Source organism: Bufo bufo, chromosome 1 (assembly GCF_905171765.1).
Source record: "Bufo bufo chromosome 1, aBufBuf1.1, whole genome shotgun sequence".
Taxonomy (NCBI): Eukaryota; Metazoa; Chordata; class Amphibia; order Anura; family Bufonidae; genus Bufo; species Bufo bufo.
The window spans coordinates 609716896-609739253 of NC_053389.1; the positions used below are offsets into that span (position 1 = coordinate 609716896).

Here is a 22358-nt window from a genome sequence, read left to right on the forward strand (position 1 = left end):
GAGAGAGCGACCTTGCCGCCCCTCGGTTCGTGATGGGAATTTTCATGGTGCGCTATGGGGTCGCGGCCTCTCATTTACAGCACGGAGGCCGCCCCTCCCCCCTCTTTTTCTCTATATTTGAATCGCGCGCGCGAACGTAGCATCGGCGGGCGGCGCTTCGCTTCCCGCTCCCCTCACATTCCTCCCGCCTTCCAAGCCACCGCAAGAGTCTGTTGCCACCGTTGCTGTCTCTTCTCCCTGCGGCTTGATGCTCTGGATCTGGAGTTTCTTCCTGCCACTGTTGCTGCTGCTGCACTGCTCCTGTTACCTTCCTCACTCCCTGAGGTCTCCGTCTGGTAGGACTGTTAACCCCATACTAGCACCAGCGGCCCCTAGCCTGGACAGCCCTCTCTTCCTGCCTAATTTTCTCATCACCAACATGTCTGACCCCTCAGGGGCCCCTAGTCCCTGGTACCACGCCTGCACCGCCTGTGAAGCACCCTTTCCATGGGGGCAATCTGACCCGCATTGCTCTGCATGCCAGGCCACTTCCTGTGCCGCCCCCTGTTTCCTCGGATCCACCTGACTGGGCAAGATCCCTGTCCCAGGCCGTGGAAAGCCTTACTCATGTTGTGGGCCACCTTGTAGACACGCAGCCTGCTACACCACCTGTCGTACCCTCCGGGTCCGCTACTTCTGCCGACCCGTCGGGGTCCCTAGATCCCAGTGACGCCTCCAGGGCCCGGCACCTCCAGAAGCGCTCCAGGGCAGAGTGCGCATCTTCCTCAGATGCGTCCCTATCTCCTCCGCGTGTGCGGACTCAGTCGGGTCACTCCTCCTCACAGGACATGCCCTCTGAGGGAGAATTGGTGGATTCAGATTGGGACATGGACTCGGCATTGCCGTCCAAGCTAGCCTCTGCTGTGGGTCATCTCATCACTAATATTCGCGACACCTTTAAAATTCACGATGACCCTCCCAGCACTGACAAAGCCGGTGTGTCTTTTTTCCGCCCCAAACAGGCGTCCACGGTTTTCCCTCTCCACGCCGACTTCTCTTCGGTAGTCTCTAAGGCTTGGGCTCGCCCTGATGCCTGTTTTACCCCCCAAGAAGTTGGATAACTGTTATCCCTTCCCAGCGGATTGCATCTCCACTTGGGCGTCTCCACCTAAGGTCGACCCTCCCGTGGCTCGCCTGTCTAAAAGCACGGCCATTCCTGTGGCGGACGGCTCCTCTCTTCAGTCCACTGAAGACCGTCGCATAGAATCCCTTATGAAAGCCATATTTGCCGCCTCAGGATCAGCCCTCAGACCGGTCTTTGCTTCCGCCTGGGCCGGAAAAGCGGTCTCGGAATGGGCTTCCCAACTTGATCAGGAACTTGATTCGGACGTCTCTCTTCAGGACCTCCGTTCTTTAGCCCAGCTCGTTGTTCAGGCAGGAAAATTCATTTGTGAGGCCTCCCTTGATGCGGGTGCCCTCATAGCCCGTTCCTCTGCTCTGGCTGTCTCAGTCAGGAGAGAACTTTGGCTGAAAGTTTGGACGGTGGATGCCGCTTCCAAACGGTCTCTCTTGGACTCCCCTTAGCGGGTTCCCGTTTATTCGGGACCCGCTTGGACGAGATCCTTTCTGAAGCCACGGGTGGAAAGAGCAGCCATGTTCCGGCGCTGTCGGCAGTTCACATCCCTGGCGTCAACAACTGGATCGCTGACTTCCTCAGCCGGGAGCTTCTCCATCCTGGCGAATGGGCTCTTCACCCGCAGTTTTTCTAGCCATCTGCGAACGATAAGGTCGGCCGGATGTGGATCTCATGGCCTCCCGCTTCAACCACAAGGTCAAGAACTTCGTTGCGCGGTCCATGGTTCCCATGGCCCTGGCGTGCGACGCTCTAGTGATTCCGTGGAATCTGTTCACGTGTCCTTACGTGTTCCCTCCTCTTCCTCTCATTCCGTGTCTCCTCTGGAAGATCAGGTCCGAAGGTCTGCCCGTCATTCTCGTGGCCCCCGATTGACCACGTCGAGTGTGGCACACATCTCTAGTCACCCTCCTCGCCGACGAACCCTGGCGTCTTCCTCTTGAGAGGACCTCTTGTCGCAGGGACCGATCTTCCACCCGAATTTAGGGTCGCTACATTTTTTTTCCAGACCATGATTCGTGCCAGAAAGCCATCGTCTTCAGAATCTACCACCGGACCTGGAAGGCAGTTGGTGCGAGCGTCACCAGCTGTCTCCCATTCATTTCTTGTTGCCGCGACTCCTGTCTTTCCTGCAGTCGGGCATGGACTTGGGGCTGGTTCTCAGCTCCCTCAAAGGGCAAGTTTCGGCTCTGTCCATTCTTTTTCAGCAGAACTTGGCCTCGCTCTCTGCGGTTCAGACTTTTCTGCAGGGGGTTGCGCATGCTGCGCCCCTTTTCCGTCCTCCGTTGAATCCTTGGGATCTTAATTTAGTGCTCAGCGCTCTCCAGTCTTCACTGTTTTGAGCCTTTGCAGCAGGTGTCGCTTTGCTTTCTGTCCTACAAGGTGGCCTTTTTGGTGGCAATCACTTCCATCCGTAGGGTCGGAACTCGCGGCTCTTTCCTGCCGGTCGCCTTTCCTGATCCTCCATCAGGAAAAAAGTAGTCCTTCGCCCTGTTCAGTTCTTCCTTCCGAAGGTTGTGGTGGCATTCCATCTCAATGAATAAATTCTCCCTTCGTTTTGTCCTGACCCGTCTCATCCTCGTGAGCAGTCACTCCACACTCTGGATTTGGTACAAGCCATTCGCATCTATCTGTCCCAGACGTCTTCATTCTGGCGGACGGATTCCCTGTTAGTCATTCCAGAGGGGCCGAGACGAGGACTGGCTGCGTTTCCATTTCCCAATGGATTTGTTTGACCATTGTGGAAGCGTACCGCGTCATTGACCGGGCACCCCCCTTCCGGGTGACTGCTTATTCTGCTCAGGCAGTGAGGGGCTTCAGCCCTTCAGGTATGTAAGGCGGCTACCTGGTCGTCTTTGCACACTTTTTCCAAATTTTACAGAGTACACACCTTTGCGTCTTCTGTTTTGCTTCCGTTTTTTGGGGGACACAGTTCCCACCTGTTCTCTTGTTTACGGGCCTGTTCTGGGCTTGTACATAGTTTGGCTTTCCTGTTTTTGTCTTGCTTCTTCTACTGCTTTTGCACTAACTGATTTAGCTTAGTCCCTGTAGGAAGGGTATAGCTCATACCTTTGTGCTTAGTTTCCACCTCCTAGTGGCAACAGCCATACCCATGGTCAAGCCTGTGTCCCCCAATGAATGGATTAGAAACAGATTTTACACTAAGTACAAAAATCTAGTTTTCAGCATCTTTGAGAACTTGTCACTAGCTTTTTGTATGCTAACCTACCCACATATTATTCTAATGTTGGTGTTGAGCATTCTACTGACAACTGAAACTACACAGATGGTGGATCCTTTGGTCCACTGTATAATTACTGGTGATAGAGGCTGCCTCAAGGGTGCTGGGTGTCAGACCCGCGATCTGATATTGATGGCCTGTACTGACCTATTCTGCTAGGTCATCATTATACAAGTACTGGAAAGCTCCTTTAACACTAGCAATAGCAAGGCCCTTCTAGAAGGAGCATACATGAATGGGGTAGTGCAGGGATGATCAACCTGTGGCCCTCCAGCTGTTGAAAAACTACAACTCCCAGCATGCCCTACTAGCTGTAGGCTCTACAGGCATACTGGGAGTTGTAGTTTTGCAACAGCTGGAGGGCTGCAGGTTGAGCATCGCTGGGGTAGTGGTTTTCCAAGCATACTTTTATAGGAACATTTCCTTGAACGGTCTTTAAGAAAAAACTGTGGTAGAGGTTTGTATATTGATCATACAGGACTACTGGTAAATGTGATTGATTTGAGCGTGTGTGTGTGCTGCTTTCTTTTGACTTTTCATGTATTTTCTGTGCTTTAGGACCAAGCTTTTGGAGAATTGGAGAAAAATAGTGATAAGTTAATTGTAGGAGCCTCCTCATCAGAAAACAGCCAACCGGCCCATCTTCACGAGCTGCTTTGCTCTTTACAGAAACAACTACTAGCTTATTGCCATACGAACAACATAAGTGAGGTATGTAATGTCTCTGACAAAATACAATGATGGATGTAGTTTAGCATTGTGTGGCGAGGATATTCAGAAATTTCTCTGTGCTGCCTGAATTCTTGTGCATTGTGAAGTATGCAACAGTGTAAGTGCAGTAAAAGCCCATGTAGCTTGACTGGTTGCATATGTCAGATGAAGAAAGACATCTGTACTGTCTGTATAACATTTAAAGGGGTTTTTCTGGATCCAGCGGGACCCATCAAACCCACTTTAATTATCCTAACTTGCCTGCAGAAGGTAGCTTCCAGTAAGGTTACAATGTCATCTCCCATACGCATGCAGTCCACTTCATCTAATCATTTGCCAGGGAGACAAGTAGTTCTGGACCCTTTCTTGCCCTGGGCTGTGACAGTGATGTACCTGTCCATAAACTAGACCAGAAACCTGGTATTCAGACTGAAGGACGTTGGCGGACGTAGAATTACCGAAGAGAGGTGTCATGTCTTGTGTCTGTGTTCAAGAGTAGTGATGAGCGAACTTCAAGTTTTGAAGTTCGGGTGTCGGTAACTGGATGGATATGTTATGCTGGCCATAGACTTCTATTATGATGGAATGCCTCTAAAGGCATTCTGTTATGCATTCCATCATGGAATTGCGTAATGGTCCGTGGTAACGGAATCCATAACGCAATTCAGCATATACCGACACCTGGACTCTTAACTTCAAAGCTTGAAGTTTGCTCATCACTATTCAAGAGCAACCAATCCTCGCAACCACTAGCGTTTTATGGGTCCTGGTGTGTCCCAGAAAACCCCGTTAACACTAGTGCATGAGCACTAAGCACCTTTGATGGAGGGAAGGGGTTACAATACCAGGACTTGTTGCCGTTGCTTAGCTTCTGATATTTTAAACACAGCCTGTCATCACGAAAATGCTAAATAATCAGTGGGCCACATGTTATAATGCAGGAGGACCTGAGCAGATTAATGTATAGTTTTATGGAAAATGAATAAGTATAATCCGTATTTCATTCATTTAAATTTCTGGGATTTGAATTAAAGGAGGCCGTCCTATCAGTGAATGACAGCTATCTCTGTATACACAGTCATAGAAGAAAGGCTGGTCCACCTCCTTAACTTCAACGTCTGGAATATACATGGATATAAATTAAAATTACAGATTTTATTGAATCTTCTCATAAAAACTATATATCAATTTGCTGAGCTCCTTCTGCTTTATAGCATGCTGCCTTCAGCTCAGACACCATGTTCAACATGATCGGTTCCCTTTAACACGGCGCCGCAACCCACTCTTTGGATCATGGTTTTATTTTGTGATGACTTTGTACTCTTGTACTCTTGGTTTTGTTGCCAGGTATATCTTAAACTAAAGCTTTTACCCTGCCTGTGAGAAATGCCAAATTTAGTGCAGATACTTAAAATTATACTTAAAGGGATTCTGTCACCTCTTTTTACCCTATAGAGATGCAGACATGCACGGCTAGATCGCCACTAGCATGTCCGCAATATAGGACATATACTGTAAGTAAGGGTTGTAAGGCTAAGTGTAAACTAAAATGTAAAAGTTCAGTTTGGGTCAGATATGAGGGAGCCACTTGCCATTCCAGGTTCTGTGGGAAACAGACTAGGTTGGGCAATAGCAACAAGTCATTTTATTTTATTTACTTGATAGTAATTTGTATGGAGGCTAGTGCGTATGTATTGCCTTAGATCATGGGTCAGCAACCTCTGGCACTCCAGCTGTTGTAAAACTACTACTCCTAACATGCATACTTGCTCTGCTTTTCTAAGAACTCGCATAGTAATGAATGGAACATGTTGGGAATTATAGTTTCACAACAGCTGGAGTGCCGGAGGTTGCTGATCCCTGCCTTAGATGGACAGATTTAGATTTGCAGTTTTGTTCGAAGATGCAATATTAACATGGTCTCAGAGTACAGGCTATTTATTTCATGTGTGTTTCCATAGCCTTGTTTTCTCTGAGCTTATGTTAACGCCTTTTTTCAGAACTCCAGCAGTGTTGCTTTGCTTCACAAACATCTACAGCTCCTGCTTCCTCATGCAACAGACATCTACTCCCGGTCTGCTACGCTTTTGAGGGAAAGCCCATGCAATGGGAGTGTGGGTGAAAAACTGCGTGGTATGTGCTGCTGCAGAACAGGTGTATTATGATGCATTACAGACAGACACCATGAACACACATGCTGTACAGTTCATTAGTTTTATTATAATCGTAACTTAACCTGCTATTTCAACCGTCTTTCTGTGTTTTAACCCCTTAAGGACCCATGATGTACATGTGCGTCACACCTGTGACGTACATGTGCTCCTGCACCCGCCCGATCAGCAGCACGGACCCGGCAGTCACTGACGAGCCTGGTCCTAAAATTCCTAATATGTCTACTTTTCCTTTTTTTCCCTATTTTTTACAATTTTTATTTTTTTTTTTACTTTATTTTGGGAAAAAAAGGTTGTTGTTTTTTTTTTGTTTTTTTTTTGTCACCTTACATCACTAAAAGTGCAACAGTAAGCAATCAAAAAAGTGTATACCCGGGGAAATATCTCAGGAGCAGTGGGAAGCTATATTAGGAGCCATACCGACAGTATCATTGAGCGAAGGTGGGAAGTTGTCTCAACTTTTCATTGTTCACAGAGTCTCCAAAACTCTGGCCTTTTTACACCGCATTGGCATCAGAGCGGATGCAAAGTGTCCACGATGCCAAGCAGAACCAGCTGATTTATTGCATATGCTTTGGCGATGTTCACAATTAGATGGCTTCTGGTCGGATGTGTTGGCAATGATTCAAACTATCTTTTCACTGCAGATACCTAGGGAACCAAAAGTATGTGTCTTGGGTTATGTGTCAGATATTGGGAAAGAGGAGACAGATAGGACTGTAGCGAGCAGACTATTATATGTAGCAAGGAAGTTGATCGTCCTACATTGGATTCAGTCATGCTCTCCAGTCATTGAAGAATTTAGAAGGAAAGTAAACACAGTGTTAGTTTATGAGAAAATGGTGTTTTAAGAAGAGAGGAAGGGTATGTTGCGGTAGTATTATAATTTATATAGATACCTGTTGTATCCTACTCACCAGTGGTACTAGCTTTGTATATCAAAATATGGGATACAATATGCTTGTATTTGTACCAATGTTTTACTGATTTGCATTTTTACAATAAAAATTATCTGATTTAAAAAAAAAAAAAAGGTGTATGCCCCCCAAAATTGTACCAATCTAACAGTCAACTCATCCCACAAAAAATTAGCCCCTACCTAAGACAATTGCCCAAAAAATTTAAAAGCTATGGCTCTCAGACTATGGAGACACTAAAACATGATTTTTTTTTTTTTTTTTTTTAATTGCATTGTGTAAAACTTAAATAAAAAAAGTATACATATTAAGTCCGTCCGTAAGAACCTGCTGTATATAAATATCACATGACCTAACCCTTCAGGTGAACACCATAAAAAGTGTGTCAAAAAAGCAATTTTTTTTTGTCACCTTACATCACAAAAAGTGTAATACCAAGTGATCAAAAAGTCATATGCACCCTAAAATACTACCAATCAAAGTCATCTCATACCGAAAAAAATGAGCCCCTACATAAGACAGTCGCCCAAAAAATAAATAAAAATATGGCTTTCAGAATATGGAGACACTAAAAAATAATTTCTTATGTAAAACTGAAAAAAAAAAAAACAATATTTGGTATTGTCGCATCCGTAACAACCTGCTCTATAAAAATATCACATGATCTAACCTGTCAGAGGAACATTGTAAATAACAAAAAATGAAAACTGTGCCAAAGCAGCTATTAAGTGCCAAAAAGTGTAATATAGAGCAACCAAAAATCATATGTACTCTAAAATAGTACCAACAAAACTGCCAGCTTATCCCGTAGTTTCCAAAATGCGGTCACTTTTTTGAAGTTTCTACTTTAGGGGTGCATCAGGGGGTCTTCAAATGTGACATGGCAACTTGAAATCTGCCCTCCAAAAACCATATGGCGTTCCTTTCCTTTTGCGCCCTGCCGTGTGCCTGTACAGCGGTTCACGACCACGTATGGGGCGTTTCTGTAAACTACAGAATCGGGGCCATACATATTGAGTTTTGTTTGGCTGTTAACCCTTGCTTTGTAACTGGAAAAAATTGATTAAAATGGAAAATCTACATTTTCCTTTAATTCTTGTGGAACACCTAAAGGGTTACCAAAGTTTGTAAAATCAGTTTTGAATACCTTGAAGGGGTGTAGTTTCAAAAATGGGGCCATTTATGGGTGGTTTCTATTATGTAATCCTCACAAAGTGACTTTAAACCTGAACTGGTCCTTTAAAATGGGTTTTGGAAACTTTCTGAAAGTATTTCAAGATTTGCTTCTAAATTTAAGCCTTCTAACGTCCCAAAGAAATAAAATGTCATTTAGAAAATGATCTAAACGTGAAGTAGACATATAGAAAATGTAAAGTAATAACTATTTTAGGAGGTATCACTATCTGTTTTAAAAGCAGAGGGATAGATATTTTCTAAATTGTGATTTTTTTTTTTTCTTCACATTTTTGGTAAATTAGATTTTTTGTTTAAAAAAATTAAATATTTTGACTCAATTTTGCCACTGTCATGAAGTACAAAATGTGACGAGAAAACTGTCAGATGAACATTGTAAATAACAAAAAATGAAAACTGTGCCAAAAAAGCGTTTTTAAAGTTATCACCACATAAAGTGACACATGTCAGATTTGCAAAAAATGGTCCTTAAGGTGAAAAATGGCAGGGTCCTGAAGGGGTTAAACAGTAGCCTCTCTCCCCCATTTTTTACAGTATGCATATTTTTTACCTCAAATGAATTTAGCTTGTAATGCATCTGAAATGTCGAAATCAAACTTGTAATCTCTTCTCCGTTTAGATGTTGTTTATGTGTCTGCAGCTGGCAGCATGCTGTGTCAGCTTATCAATGCATTGCTGTTACTGCCAGTTTGGGTGGCCAGACCATTGCTCAGTTACCTACTGGACCTACTGCCTCCACTAGATTGCCTCAATAGATTGCTGCCTGCAGCTGTTCTTCTGGAGGATCAGGAGCTACAATGGCCTCTACATGGTGGGTATCTCATCAAGGCAATAGTGTGACTTTGCACATTGGCAGTAGACCTGTGCCCTGATTTAGTTTAGTAATACTAATGCAAATGTGAAAGTACCCTTAGTATTTTTCTTTTCCGGCATAGAGTTCCGTCCTAGAAGCTCCCGGAAAATAACTGATCAGTTTCACCCCCATGCATTCTGAATGGAGAGTAATCCGTTCAGGATGTCTTCAGTTCAGTCTTTTTGACCAGGCATGCTACGATTTTATCTCCGGCCAATAAAACTGAAGACTTGCCTGAATGCCGGATCCGGCATTTTTTTCCATATGAATATATTAGTGTCGGATCCGGCATTCAAAATACAGGAATGCCGAATCCGTCCTTAGGTAAAAAAAGGTAAAAATAAATAAATCCGGATCCTTTTTTCCGGAAAGACTGATCTGGCATTTCAATGCATTTTTCTGACTGATCAGGATCCTGATCAGTCTTTCAAATGCCATCAGTTGGCATACGTTTTGCCGGATCCGGCAGGCAGTTCCAGCGACCGAACTGCTTGCCGGATCACTCTACCGCAAGTGTGAAAGTAGCCTAATACTTAGTATACTTGTTCCATTCAGGAGGACCAGAACAAGTTGACCCTGCAGGTGTATTGTTGCCTGCACCAGCTCAGTTTTGGGTGTGGCTTGTGGACCTGGAGAGAACAGTTACATTGCTGATTGGGCGTTGCTTAGGGGGTATGCTGCAAGGATCACCCACATCGCCAGAGGAGCAGGACACTAACTACTGGTTAAAGACACTACTGTTTGGGAATGGTATTGAGATGGATGTTCCTCAGCTGGGTAAGTAGCCACCAAAAGGTAAGACACTGAACTAAAAGGTTGAAGGAGATATCCTACAGAGGACATTTATCACATATTCACTGGATAGGTGATAAATGTGTGATCACTGGGACCCCAACCAATTACTAGGAATAGAGTTTTGAGCCCTTTGTCCCTCCTGACTGTACACCCATATTGAGGTGAAGTTTGAATGGAGCAGAGGATAGCTCATCAGTAAGAAAAAGCTAGCCACTAAACTCTTTTAATGTGAGTTAATGGGTCCTGATGTGGCCCAAAAACTCTTTTAATACTAGTGCATGAGTTGCCCGAAGTACCATTTATAGAGGGGAGGGGTTACAATACCAGAACTTGTTGCTGTTGTTTAACTTCTGATATTTTAAACGGAAACATGGTGGCGCTGCATTCAGAATTTATGGAACTTCTGAAACAAATGAGTGATCTAGTCAGCTGTCTCCATCAGCCCCATAGAGTTTTTAAATTCACATGGCTCTAGTGATCAGGGGGGTTCCCTGCAATCAGACATGTATCACCTATAGTGTGTAGGTAATAAAAATCCAACCCTTTTATGTACTGAAAGGCTGCAAAGTGTCATTTTGTATATGCTTTATCTCATCGCCCTATTGTAATAGATTAGTAATTGAAGTTTATATCTTCCTCAGACAAATGCATGAGTGTATTGCTGGAAGTGGCATTATCTGCAAATGAGGAACCGAAAACATTTGATTACAAGCTAAGACCAGATGTTTCAATTTTGGTTGATTTGGCTGTTGGGTCCACAAAGGAGCCAGCACGCAGCTTGTGGATGAGTATGCAGGATTATGCTATTAGTAAAGGTAATGTTTTATAGGTACAAGTTGAACCTAACCTTAAAGGCTATGTACACATTTGGAGGCAATTTTTTGTTTGATTGCATTTTACTAATTTTTGGATAAAAATCATATTTTCAATTGGCCTTTATTAAAAGCATTGAGCCATTCTGTCACAAAGGGTCAACTGTTTTTCTAACTGTGTGACTGGTACTTTCACTTTGGTTGGTCTAATAACCCTTATCTCTAAACTACTTAGAGGTCATAAACACTTATTTAAGCCACATTCTTATCAGTAAGATAAGGATTGAGCTATAATGAGTGTTTATCTGCAGAGATAAGGAGTCTGTCTGCTCCCCAGATGACGGAAAAGAAAAATCCATAGGCAGCTAGCAGAGCATCTCAACTATGTACACAAAAAAGGATTCCAGATTTTTTATAAAGACCAATTGAAAAAAAGATTTTTAGCTTAAAATAAGTACAATTGTCCCAAAGGTACATAGCCTTTAATCATATATGAATACATAATAAATTTAAAATCTATGTTTCTTCTTTCCAGACTGGGACAGTGCTGTGGTTAGTAATGAGTCATTGCTGGACACCGTATCGCGATTTGTTCTTGCTGCCCTTCTAAAGCATACAGGGCTTTTGTCACAAGCCTCCAGTGAAAGCAGGTCCGTTGTCAAGTTGCCCTCTTACTTGTTCACTCCTGTTACAGACTTGAATAGCAGTGGCTAGAATCCCCATTGAGTTTCCACACAGCTTTTCCAGACACAAGACTACCTAGTTATTATACTAATACATCTGACATGCTTGTACTGCTGCATTACTTGGTAGATTAGCTATTCAGGATTTTAGAAATGTAAAAAAGATCATTAATATGCAATGTCTTGCTCCGAGAAGATGTTTTTCTGGTTGTAATGTACTATTTGTTGTTCTAATCTGTTTACATAGATATCAGCCAGGGAAATCCCTAGCCGAGGTATTTCGATGTGTGTACAAGGTCAGGAGTCGCTTGCTTGCCTGTAAGAACATGGAACTGATCCAAACTCGCTCCTCATCAAGAGAGAGATGGGTATGGTTATGGAGACTGCACGTTTCTTTGGCTTGAGATTCGGGTAGATTATCAGGAGCGAACGTTCTTGTTAATGCTCATTTCCGACACTATGCCTGTCTAAATGTGCCACTGATCATGCGATGAACGATCAACCCGTTCATTGGGTCATCCTGTCGTTTGTGCAGGCTCGTAAATCGTGTAGTCTAAACAGCGATCTGCTGCCCAGAAACAATGCAGCTGTTTGAGGACAAGCGATCGCATAAGCGATTCCTCGTCATCATTACTGTGAAGGAGATAGCTTCCTGTAAATGCGAGGGTCTCCTTCACTGAACAAGCAGCCAACTGTCTGGAAGGAATGCTTCCTTCCTGACAATTGACTGCTCCTTGGCCCGTGTAAACCCGTCTTTAGGGTATGTTCACAAGTTCCACCAGAGAAATCCTCTGTGGTATCTGAGGCGGAGACCACTCCGTTTTTTAAGGGTTTTGCGTTTTTAATGCTACAGCCCCTTCAATGGGGTTTATCCATCAGTCGATACCCGCTGTTCTTGGGGCGGTATGGAGAACCACGCAGAAATGATGGCAGTGTCCTGGCTCCTGATGAAAACAATCTATGGCGGTTTCCATGTCCGATGAGCCAAAGTTATTGCTTCGCAAAGTCTCACGAGACTTTGGGTAATAACTTCATAAATTAATTTGTACTGTAAAAAAACCTTTCCCGAACTCCGGTTCGGTTCCAAGGTACCACTTTGCAAAGCAATAACTTTGGCTCATCGGAGCAAATACATTCTAATACTGTACGGAGCTCCTTCTCCGTACAGTATTGGAACAAAGTTTTATGCAAATCGACTTCGGATGTTTTATCCAAAGCCGATTCGTGCATCTCTAGATAATACAACCGGATCCGTTCATAACGGATGCAGATGGTTGTACTATCAGTAACGGAAGCGTTTTTGCTGAGCCCTGCCAGATTCAGCAAAAACGCTAGTGTGCAAGTAGCCTTAGACTTTTCCCTGCCATTCATCAGCGATGCTGCCTGTGCCTGAAATAACCAGTAAGGGTCCATTAACACGTCTGAGTGTGTTTTGCGGATCCACGGATCCGCAAAACACTGACACCGGCAATGTGCACTCCTCATTTTGCGGACCGCACATCGCCGGCACGTAATAGAAAATGCCTAATCTTGTCCGCAATTGTGGACAAGAATAGGACATGTTCTATTTTTTTCGGGAACGTAATTGCGGACCCGGAAGTGCAGATTCGCAATCAAGATGGACATGCTGTGTCCACGTGTGAAATGCCAAATGAAAAGGTTAAGGATTCCCTTAAAGCCTTAACTTTTTAATCTTGCAGTTTATGTACTGATTTGTACAGTTTAAAGAGGACCTTTCACCTGTATAAACTATGGTAACTGAGTATGCTGACATGTAGAGCGGCGCCCGGGGATCTCACTGCACTTACTATTATCCCCGGGCGCCGCTCCGTTCTCCCGTTATAGGCTCCGGTACCTTTGCTTTTTAAGTTATAGTAGGCAGGTTTTCCCTTGTCCTGTGGGCGTCTCCTTCTCCTAGGCTGCAGCGCTGGCCAATCGCAGCACACAGCTCACAGCCTGGGAGGTTTTTTTCTCCCAGGCTGTGAGCTGTGCGTTGCGATTGGCCAGCGCTGCAGCCTAGGAGAAGGAGACGCCCACAGGACAAGGGAAGACCCGCCTACTATAACTTAAAAAGCAAAGGTACCGGAGCCTATAACGGGAGAACGGAGCGGCGCCCGGGGATAATAGTAAGTGCAGTGAGATCCCCGGGCGCCGCTCTACATGGCAGCATACTCAGTTCACATAGTTTATACAGGTGAAAGGTCCTCTTTAAGCAGCGTTTTGGTGTCTGTCTCCAAAGCGGAATGGAGATGGAACGGAGGCAAACTGATGCATTCTGAGCGGATCCTATTCCATTCAGAATGCATTAGGGCTAAACTAATCCGTTTTGGACCGCTTGTTAGAGCCCTGAACGGATCTCACAAACAGAAAGACAAAACGCCAGTGTGAAAGTAGCCTTAAGTATTTGGTGGAGTTTAAATTGTTTTAATTATACTCTTGTCAGATATCAGAAAATCAAGAATCTGCTGATTTAAGCTCCCAAGAAAATTCTTTTACAAGGACTATAGATGAAGAGGCGGAACTAGAGGAACAAGCAGAAAGAGAAAGAGAAGAGGGGCACCCTGAACAGGAGGAAGAGGAGGAAGACCGTGAACATGAGGTCCTCACTGCTGGCAGTGAGTATATCTTTAAGATTTTACTATTTTGCTGAGCCTGGTTCTTAAAATAGATCTACTAGCACACATCTACAATTTACAAAGACAAAAGTATTTATTAGACTTAAAAACGAAGAGTATGCAGAACATGAGTGCCAAGCAACAGCCATCCTGATTGTGTGGGCACTGTGCGATCAGGAGTGGGGAGACATCTGTAACCCAGAACTGCATACCGTCTTTATAGGTGGAGATCAGAATAAATTCAGATCACCGCCGTCCAACAATTACAAAGACAAATAGCTATTTTGTGATTTAATCTGTGTAAACACTGTACAAAGGCAATTCATATGAATGCAAGCACGTAAGCAAATGTGTACATCAGTGTTTCCGGTTAAGGCTACTTTCACACCTGCGTTAGGTGCGGATCCGTCTGGTATCTGCACAGACGGATCAGCACCTATAATGCAAACGCTTAGATCCGTTCAGAACGGATCCGTTTGCATTTTTTTTTTTTTTGTTCATGATAATGCAAACGGATCCGTTTTGACTTTACATTGAAAGTCAATAGGGGACGGATCCGTTTGAAAATTGAGCCATACTGTGTCACCTTCAAACGGATCCGTCCCCATTGACTTACATTGTAAGTCTGGACGGATCCGTTTGCCTCCGCACGGCCAGGCGGACACCCGAACGCTGCAAGCTGCGTTCAGGGGTCCGCCTGCTGAGCGGAGGACAAACGGTGCCAGACTGATGCATTCTGAACGGATCCGCATCCACTCAGAATGCATTAGGGCTGGACGGATCCGTTCGGGGGCCGCTTGTGAGACCCTTCAAACGGAACTCACAAGCGGAGCCCCGAACGCTAGTGTGAAAGTAGCCTAAGTTCATTGAAAGCCTCTAGTATGTCAAGGAGATATGTGACCTAATTAGCTTGGGCATCAAACCTTTTTAAAGAATCAATATGGGTAAAGTATATTTTATCTGTCTCATTTAGATCAAATGAAAAGTGCTCACAGGCTTTAACACAAGGGGAGACAATTATCAATTCTACTACGCCAGTTTTGTAGTGTTGAAATGTTACAAGGGATGCCCGCATACAACATTTGGTGCATATTTTTGTGACATTTTGTCAGAGGGCAGGAATCGTCCATCAGCCCCCTCTAGTGGTAACTTAAAGGGTGTCTACCACCAGAAATACAGTTATGTAGCTGACTGACATTATCAATGCGCTAATGTCAGCCCTACATAACAGTATGTTTCTAACATTTGTCCCTGCAGCCGTTTTTGTAAAAAAAAAAAGCACTTTTATTATATGCTAATGAACCTCCAGGTGCTATGTAGCCGTAAAATCAGCACCTAGAGGCTCCGTCTACTCACGCTTTATCCCGCCCAGGTCCCCTGTTCTGCCCGCCCAGCTCCTCTTGATTGATGTCACAGTCCACCGCATCGTTGCTGAAATCCCGCGCCTGCGTCCGTTCACTTCTGTCTTCGGCGCAGGCGCAGTGAGTGAAGGCCGCTCTCCTGATGCCTGCTTCCTCACTGTGACGTAGTCGGCGCAGGCGCAGTGAGGAATCCGGCACCAGGAGCGCATCATTCACTCACTGCACCTGCGCCGAAGACAGAAGTGAACGGCGCAGGCGCTGGATTTCATCAACGATGCGGTGGACCGTGGCATCAATCAAGAGGAGCTGGGCGGGCAGAACAGGGGTCCTGGGCGGGATAAAGCGTGAGTAGACGGAGCCTCTAGGTGCTGATTATACGCCCACATAGCACCTAGAGGCTCATTAGCATATAATAAAAGTGCTTTTTTTTTTTACAAAAAAACGTCTGCAGGGACTAATGTTAGAAACATACTGTTATGTAGTGCTGACATTGGCGCATCGCTATATCAGTCGGCTACTTAACAGTATTTCTGGTGGTAGAAGCCCTTTAAAGGGGTTGTGCAATGAAAAATATTCTACATTTTCAAACCAGCACCTACATCTGAATACTTTTGTTGTTGCATGTAATTAAAAATGTTCTATAGCCATCAGTTGTATCTGTATAGCGCCACCTGCTGTTTGTTCTTTTCTTTGTTTCTCTGTCCACCTCACTGAGGTGGTTGCACGCGCTCAGTTTAAATCTTCAGCTGTCACCAGCTACATCTTCTGTTAGAAACTGTGGCAGTTACAGGAAGAGAGCTGCAGCAAAAAGGACACGTCCCCTGAACTTCCAGTCTGGAATAAATCTTGCAGAACAATTGGAGCAATGAATGGGGAGATCTCTGCATCTATGTGAAGTACAGGCCCGGTTCTAGCTTTATTACAAAGAGATTGTCTGTCTGATTTTCATTTTTTACATCAATCATGGCATAACCCCTTTAACTCCATTAAGAACAAAAGAATTAGGTGGTGAAATTCAGTATGCCCAGTCCTTCTCTCCTCCAACATCATCTGTCACATAAGAAAGTTGGCCGGTTCAACCAACTTTGTTCTTTCGACTTTAAGCACCTTAAGTTTTCTGTCTACTTCTCTGTAGATAGCATGAGCACCAACGGTTGGTAGTGATGTGTGGGCTAAGTTTCTGTGTGTGTGTGTGTGTGTCTAGATGGTAAATGTCATATTGGTATTGCCATATGTTGTGCATCACAAGTCTTTAGAAGCTACATGGCATTGCTGTACCATAATGTGGCAATTGGATGTGATCTACGTGTTCATCTTTGCATGTATCCACATTGTCATAAGAATAAGTATATAAAGTATATTCAAGGCCTTTTGTGCCCTTTATTTCTTCTAGGGGAGCTAGGTGTTGACAGGAGTTAAACTAACTACTCCAATCTCGGCTGTATGAATGAAATAAAATGGTATTGTTTTTCACAAGCCCCTTGTGATCGTGAAATCACTCCAGGTCATTGATATTAATGCTCTCCTGTCCTAAGCTCCCCTCCTGTCTCTCTTGTGTTGCATCTTACAGAAATATTTCAATGTTTCCTATCAGCCCGCGAGGTGGCACGCAGCCGAGAACGGGACAGAATAAGTATTGGCTCAGCTGGGACCACTGGCCCAGGTACTAGAGAGGAGGATCCGCAGCAGTTGGTACAGGACAGAAAGGACAGTGGGCACCTAGCAGAAGGTCAGGACCTGTATACCGCAGCTTGTAATTCAGTCATCCACCGCTGTGCCCTTCTCCTACTTGGCGTTACTCCTGTAATTGACTATCTGGATACGCCAACAGAGGATGGGCAGCAACAAGTTTCTTCAGTGGCCACCCACGAAGCTACGGCAGCCATGACAAGGTAGCAGTTTTTTTTCATAGTGTTAACTGTGATGTTTCATTGGACACTGATCAATTTTTAACCCCTTCCTGCCACAGCCAATTTCAGTTTTTTTCTGTTTCTTTTTTCCTCCCCGCCTTTCAAGAGCTTTTTTTGACTTTTCCATTCACAGACTTTTGAGGTTTTTTGTTTTGCAGGTTGTGCAATAATTTTAATGGCATCATTTTATTTATGTATCTTATATCATAATACAAAAATGTGTGTTAATATGTAAATATTTTGGCATTGTTTTGGGATTTTGTTTTACTGCGTTCACTCTGCAAAAAGAATTGTGTGGGTTGTTTACGTTAGTCCTCTAGGACTCTTGAACATGGGATTGTTTATACCATACACTGCAATACTTTAGTATTGCGGTCTATGGTGTTTGTAATGTCAGGCTGCCATAACTGATCAGTCCCCTGCAATTTCACTATGGGAGGTGGAATTGGAGGACAGAGGAAGCCCCTTCCCAGTTGTGATTAATAACTGCATCAATGAGGTTAAATGATCCTTATTGGAGTTATTGCTGATCCTGGACACACTGCTATTTGTCAGCTGTATAACTCAGCCAGCACCCACCTCTTTTGTAATGGGCTCAGATCCTGAACCCATCCCTTCCACCATTATAACGTACATGTATGTCAAACGTCAGGAAGAGGTCAATCATAAATGGCAAGAGTAAGACAATTCTGATGCTTTAGTACTAAGTAACTTTGAAATAACTGTATGTAGGAGTATTACACTTTGTGTTGCAGGTTTATCATCTGTTCACCTTCTGCTTATATTTCCAGGAGTGAAAGTTTAACAGCAGAGAGGAGATCTGTCCATTCACATCCCAACTATAGGCTTATCAAATCTAGAAGTGAATCTGACCTTTCCCAGCCTGAATCTGATGAGGAGGGATATGCCTTGGTGAGGTTTTTTTTGGTTTGCATACACAGTTTGAATGTGCTCATACAATTATGGTAATATGATATTAAATTAACAACCCTTTAAAAAAAAAATTACCAGAAAAGTTATGTGGAACCCATAAAAAACTTTATTTTACAGTTCTTCTTTTTCTATGAAGGACTTTTGCCTATTTCTTTATGCTTACCACTGAGTTTGTTTTTATACTTAGTATAATAGGGGGGTATACAGGCTGTGTGTGAGATCAACAGTGGGATTTGACCTCTGTGGCCCTTGCTGATCACAAGAACAAGGCCCTGTGTTCCCCCATTTGAATACAACAGTGGTCACGTGTGCACGCTGGCACTGCTTTCAATCTGTGGAGATGCCAGAGATGGCAAATTACGAGCGCTTGACTATCTCTGGCAGTCCCATAATGTTGAATTGAGCAGCAGTGCACATGCCTGCCGGTGGCTCAGTTTAAAAAGAGGAATACAAAGCACCCATTCTTGTGTTTAACTAAAGGAAAACGGCTCACCCAACCATGTATTACAGAGGTCACCAGAGCAAGCAGGATCCACACGCCCGGCCTAGGCATTCACCGCGAAACTGTAGAAAAGTTTGAGAGATCCGTCTTTTTTTTTTTTTTTTTTAATCTAATTTATTAGTAGACCTCAAAAATCCATAAAAATAGTCAAAATCCAGGCACCAAGCTTACACATTTCACACGCTCATTGCCGGAGAGCAGACATTTAAAATCATGTTGGACCAATGAGAATGGACACGGACGTCCAGGGTCAATTAGAGATAATAAACTGCAGAAAATCACCAACAAAAAATAAATGTTGGAAAGCGTAAAAATGACTGAAGAGAACATTTAGATAAAAAAGGACACCGCAGATTATATTGTATAGCCTAACTTGCGTCACTAATGAATAGAGCTCACAGAACTAAGGACACTAAAAATAAAACAAAAAAACTTTATTATAATTCAATAATTAAAATGGGTAGGAGACACCCCTATTAAATGTAAATTAATCCCTTATTGCTAAAAATTCCTGCAGGCTTGGTAATACATCCCCTGCCTCTGGTCTCAAGGGGTTGACCAGGTAAGCCAGATATACGACCCGCCTGGACAAGGGCAGATACCGATCAAACACTATGGGTATATCACTAAATTCTGTCCTTGTCCAATGCCGACAGCTCACTTGTAAGGGTCCTGGTGGGGGATAATTACCGTATGTATACGGCCTCAATAGTGCCGGAAGCGCCGCCACGTGAAAAAGGTGGTGAGCGCTTCTCTGTTTGTTCATAGAAATAGGCTTTAGCTATTGTAAAATAAGAGGGCTCCTGATGAGGATTCTTTTGAACCAGAAACGCGTTGAGCCTGACTTTAGCTATATGTATCAGACTGAAGCAATATAGGGCACTTGGTTACAGTGTTTATTTTTATTTTTTTAGCTCATGTGAGGTATACAAATGGTGATACTGTTTCACTTATGTAACGAAGTGTAGGTGGAGAGGTTACTTTAGGCACGCTGAGGATTAGATACACAAATCACTGCAAAAAATGCATCAAATTGATACACAACTGGCAATACTGGCTAATTCCTCAAGTCTATCTTAAAAGCTGAGAACTTTGCCAATATCTTACAGTCAGGAACATATCGGAGCCCCTCATGCACCACGTCACGGTGTCTCAGCAAGTATGGGGTTCTACCACTCAACTGGTGAACAGGGTCTGAACAGTGCTAGAAACCAACTCACAGCCAGACTATCACATGCCTCCATAGTGGTATCACCAATGCGCTGTGAGCCACACCCACAACAGACCATGTGACACAGAAGCCGCACACACAACAGACCATGTGACACAGAAGCCGCACCCACAACAGACCATGTGACACAGAAGCTGCCAGGTGCAAAAGAATGTTACCACCACAATGAAGTGGCACATTCCATACACATAAAGACAAAAACTCACTGAAAAATGTGGCCTAAACGGGTGGAAATGCTCCAAACACTGTAGCGTGTCTGCCCTTGACCAGGTGGGTCGTATATCCGGCTTACCGTTCCCTGTCATTGTGCCTGCAACATATAAAGAAATGCGCTTCATGACAAAGTAATTCTTCACAAATCGAATTTCTTTGTTAAATTCATTGAAGCAGCCAAATCAAATTTTTCATAAACTTCGCTCATCTCTAATCATAATAATATAAATGAAAAAGCATTACTTCCGATCTGTGGTGACCATTTGTGGCGAGCTTTTAGCACATATATGTATTTTTGTATGTTTTTGTTAACTTGGAAACGCCTTTAAGCTGTTTTAAACCTTTTATTACAGAGTGGACGGCAGAACACAGACTCTGACCTTGTATCCCATAGAAGACGAGGTGAGACCATTTCCGCCATGTTAAAGCCAGCATAGTTTTCTGTTTGCTATGTTGCTGTGTCTTTATTGGTAGGCATACCTAGTATAAATCAGAGCTGTCATTTAAACTGGATAAATGTACAGTGCTGTTGTATTATTATTCTGTACCTGGTAAGTTACATCCACATTATGTCAGATAAATGTGCATTAGATTACGATTGCTGCACTCAGACACATGTACGACTGTTGGCTTATGCACGACTAATGGCGAAGATGGTTTTCAGTTTGAAGCAGTTTATAATGTAATCTAGTAAATATTCACTTAAATAAGATCCACTCCAGACACAAATTTCACATATACACTACATATGTCATCGAGGTATTGCTGAATACAAGGGAAAGTATTCTTATCTGCCATCAGGGAGGTAAGATTGCCAGCAGTGTAAGGCAGAAATAAATGAACCACGTTTCTGTCACCATATAAGAAATGAACAGGGGTAAGCTGGACTTCCTTTCCCTTTCCTCTCTGTGTCTCCTATATAAAACGTGTCGTTTTCTTTGATGATACCGGGCCTTTAGTCCACTTGTCCCCCCTCGGCCTGTTGAGCCCCAGGAAAAAGAAGATCGCCAAGCAAGTACTTAACGGCATGTTCTCCTTTTATCTTAGTCTATTTGGCTTCTTAAGCTAGCTATTGCCTTCATATTTACATTTGTTCATTGTATGAACTCACTGTGCTTTGGCCTGCAAAAAAAGGAGCTTCCATTACTGTCATCCGCTTCATAAGCACATGCTATGAAAGCATCTGTGCTAAGCCGGAAGCGAAGAATAAAGCCACATAGTATAAGGATGATGAGTATGTACTTAAAGGTCATGTCAGAGTTGAAAACTAACTACGCAGCAGGTATTTGCAGATTGGGCAGCACAGTTGTTATAGCTGGTTTGACTTCTAGTTACGCATAAAATTGAAATATCAATTGGAGGTTGAGAGCTTTTACGCTCAACACCCAGGGCTGAGAGCGCTTCACCTGTCCAGACTTTTCACTTATTGTGCTCTCTGCAATAGAAAACCATGGTGGATACCAGCATCCAATAATGAGGTGCTGCAACTCCCTCTTCTCTGCACACAAGTATTTATTGAACTTAGAACAGTTCTCATAAAATTGGCGAATCACATAAAAACTTCAGTAGGACATCCAAAGCCCCAACCACATGTAGCCCAACTTGAGTTTTGCCTTCATGGCATCTGCCCCGGAGAAAGCCGTAAAGGCGAAAGTTGAGATGGGCTACAATTCTGATGGCTCACTGACGTTTTTTTGTGATTTGCCTGTTTTTTGAGAAATGTTATAGGTACCAAAAATCCTGCCCCCACTGTTTTCTTTTATTATGTGTGAGATGCAGTCTGTTCCTTGAGTGAGGATTGTTTTTTCTGACACTTGTTAGAGCTCTCAGCCCTGGGTGTTGACATGGTGTCTTAAGTATAGCTCTCAGACTGAGCCAGTCAATATTTCAGATATATCAGATAATGTCACATAATTGCTTTAAAAGAAGTCAGATATTTTACTTAATCTCCCTAATTTTTTTAAATGGTTCTTTCTACCATTATTTCCTATGGTACTGGACTAGCTATGGATAAATTTTAAGAACACACATACTCAGTATCATTATACTTGAGAGCATCACAACCCATCAACTCGACATCTTCAGGTCTCCCTAAGTTTTAATC

The 22358-nt window shown here is 43.6% G+C and overlaps 1 protein-coding gene across 6 annotated transcripts in view; it reads left to right on the plus strand.

Moving 5' to 3' along the window:
* Nucleotides 1–22358, plus strand: part of HERC1 (HECT and RLD domain containing E3 ubiquitin protein ligase family member 1) — a 186126-nt gene that overhangs the window by 67741 nt on the left and 96027 nt on the right. For 5 of the 6 annotated variants that reach the window (XM_040413647.1, XM_040413648.1, XM_040413649.1 and 2 more), the window contains exons 16-26: nucleotides 3912–4064; nucleotides 6065–6197; nucleotides 8966–9157; nucleotides 9755–9976; nucleotides 10636–10809; nucleotides 11342–11456; nucleotides 11737–11857; nucleotides 13933–14104; nucleotides 17036–17357; nucleotides 18167–18287; nucleotides 20608–20656. In XM_040413647.1, coding sequence (XP_040269581.1) covers nucleotides 3912–4064; nucleotides 6065–6197; nucleotides 8966–9157; nucleotides 9755–9976; nucleotides 10636–10809; nucleotides 11342–11456; nucleotides 11737–11857; nucleotides 13933–14104; nucleotides 17036–17357; nucleotides 18167–18287; nucleotides 20608–20656 — 1774 coding nt within the window. The remainder of the gene's footprint in view (nucleotides 1–3911; nucleotides 4065–6064; nucleotides 6198–8965; nucleotides 9158–9754; nucleotides 9977–10635; nucleotides 10810–11341; nucleotides 11457–11736; nucleotides 11858–13932; nucleotides 14105–17035; nucleotides 17358–18166; nucleotides 18288–20607; nucleotides 20657–22358) is intronic. The other variant, XM_040413653.1, reaches the window with a different exon arrangement.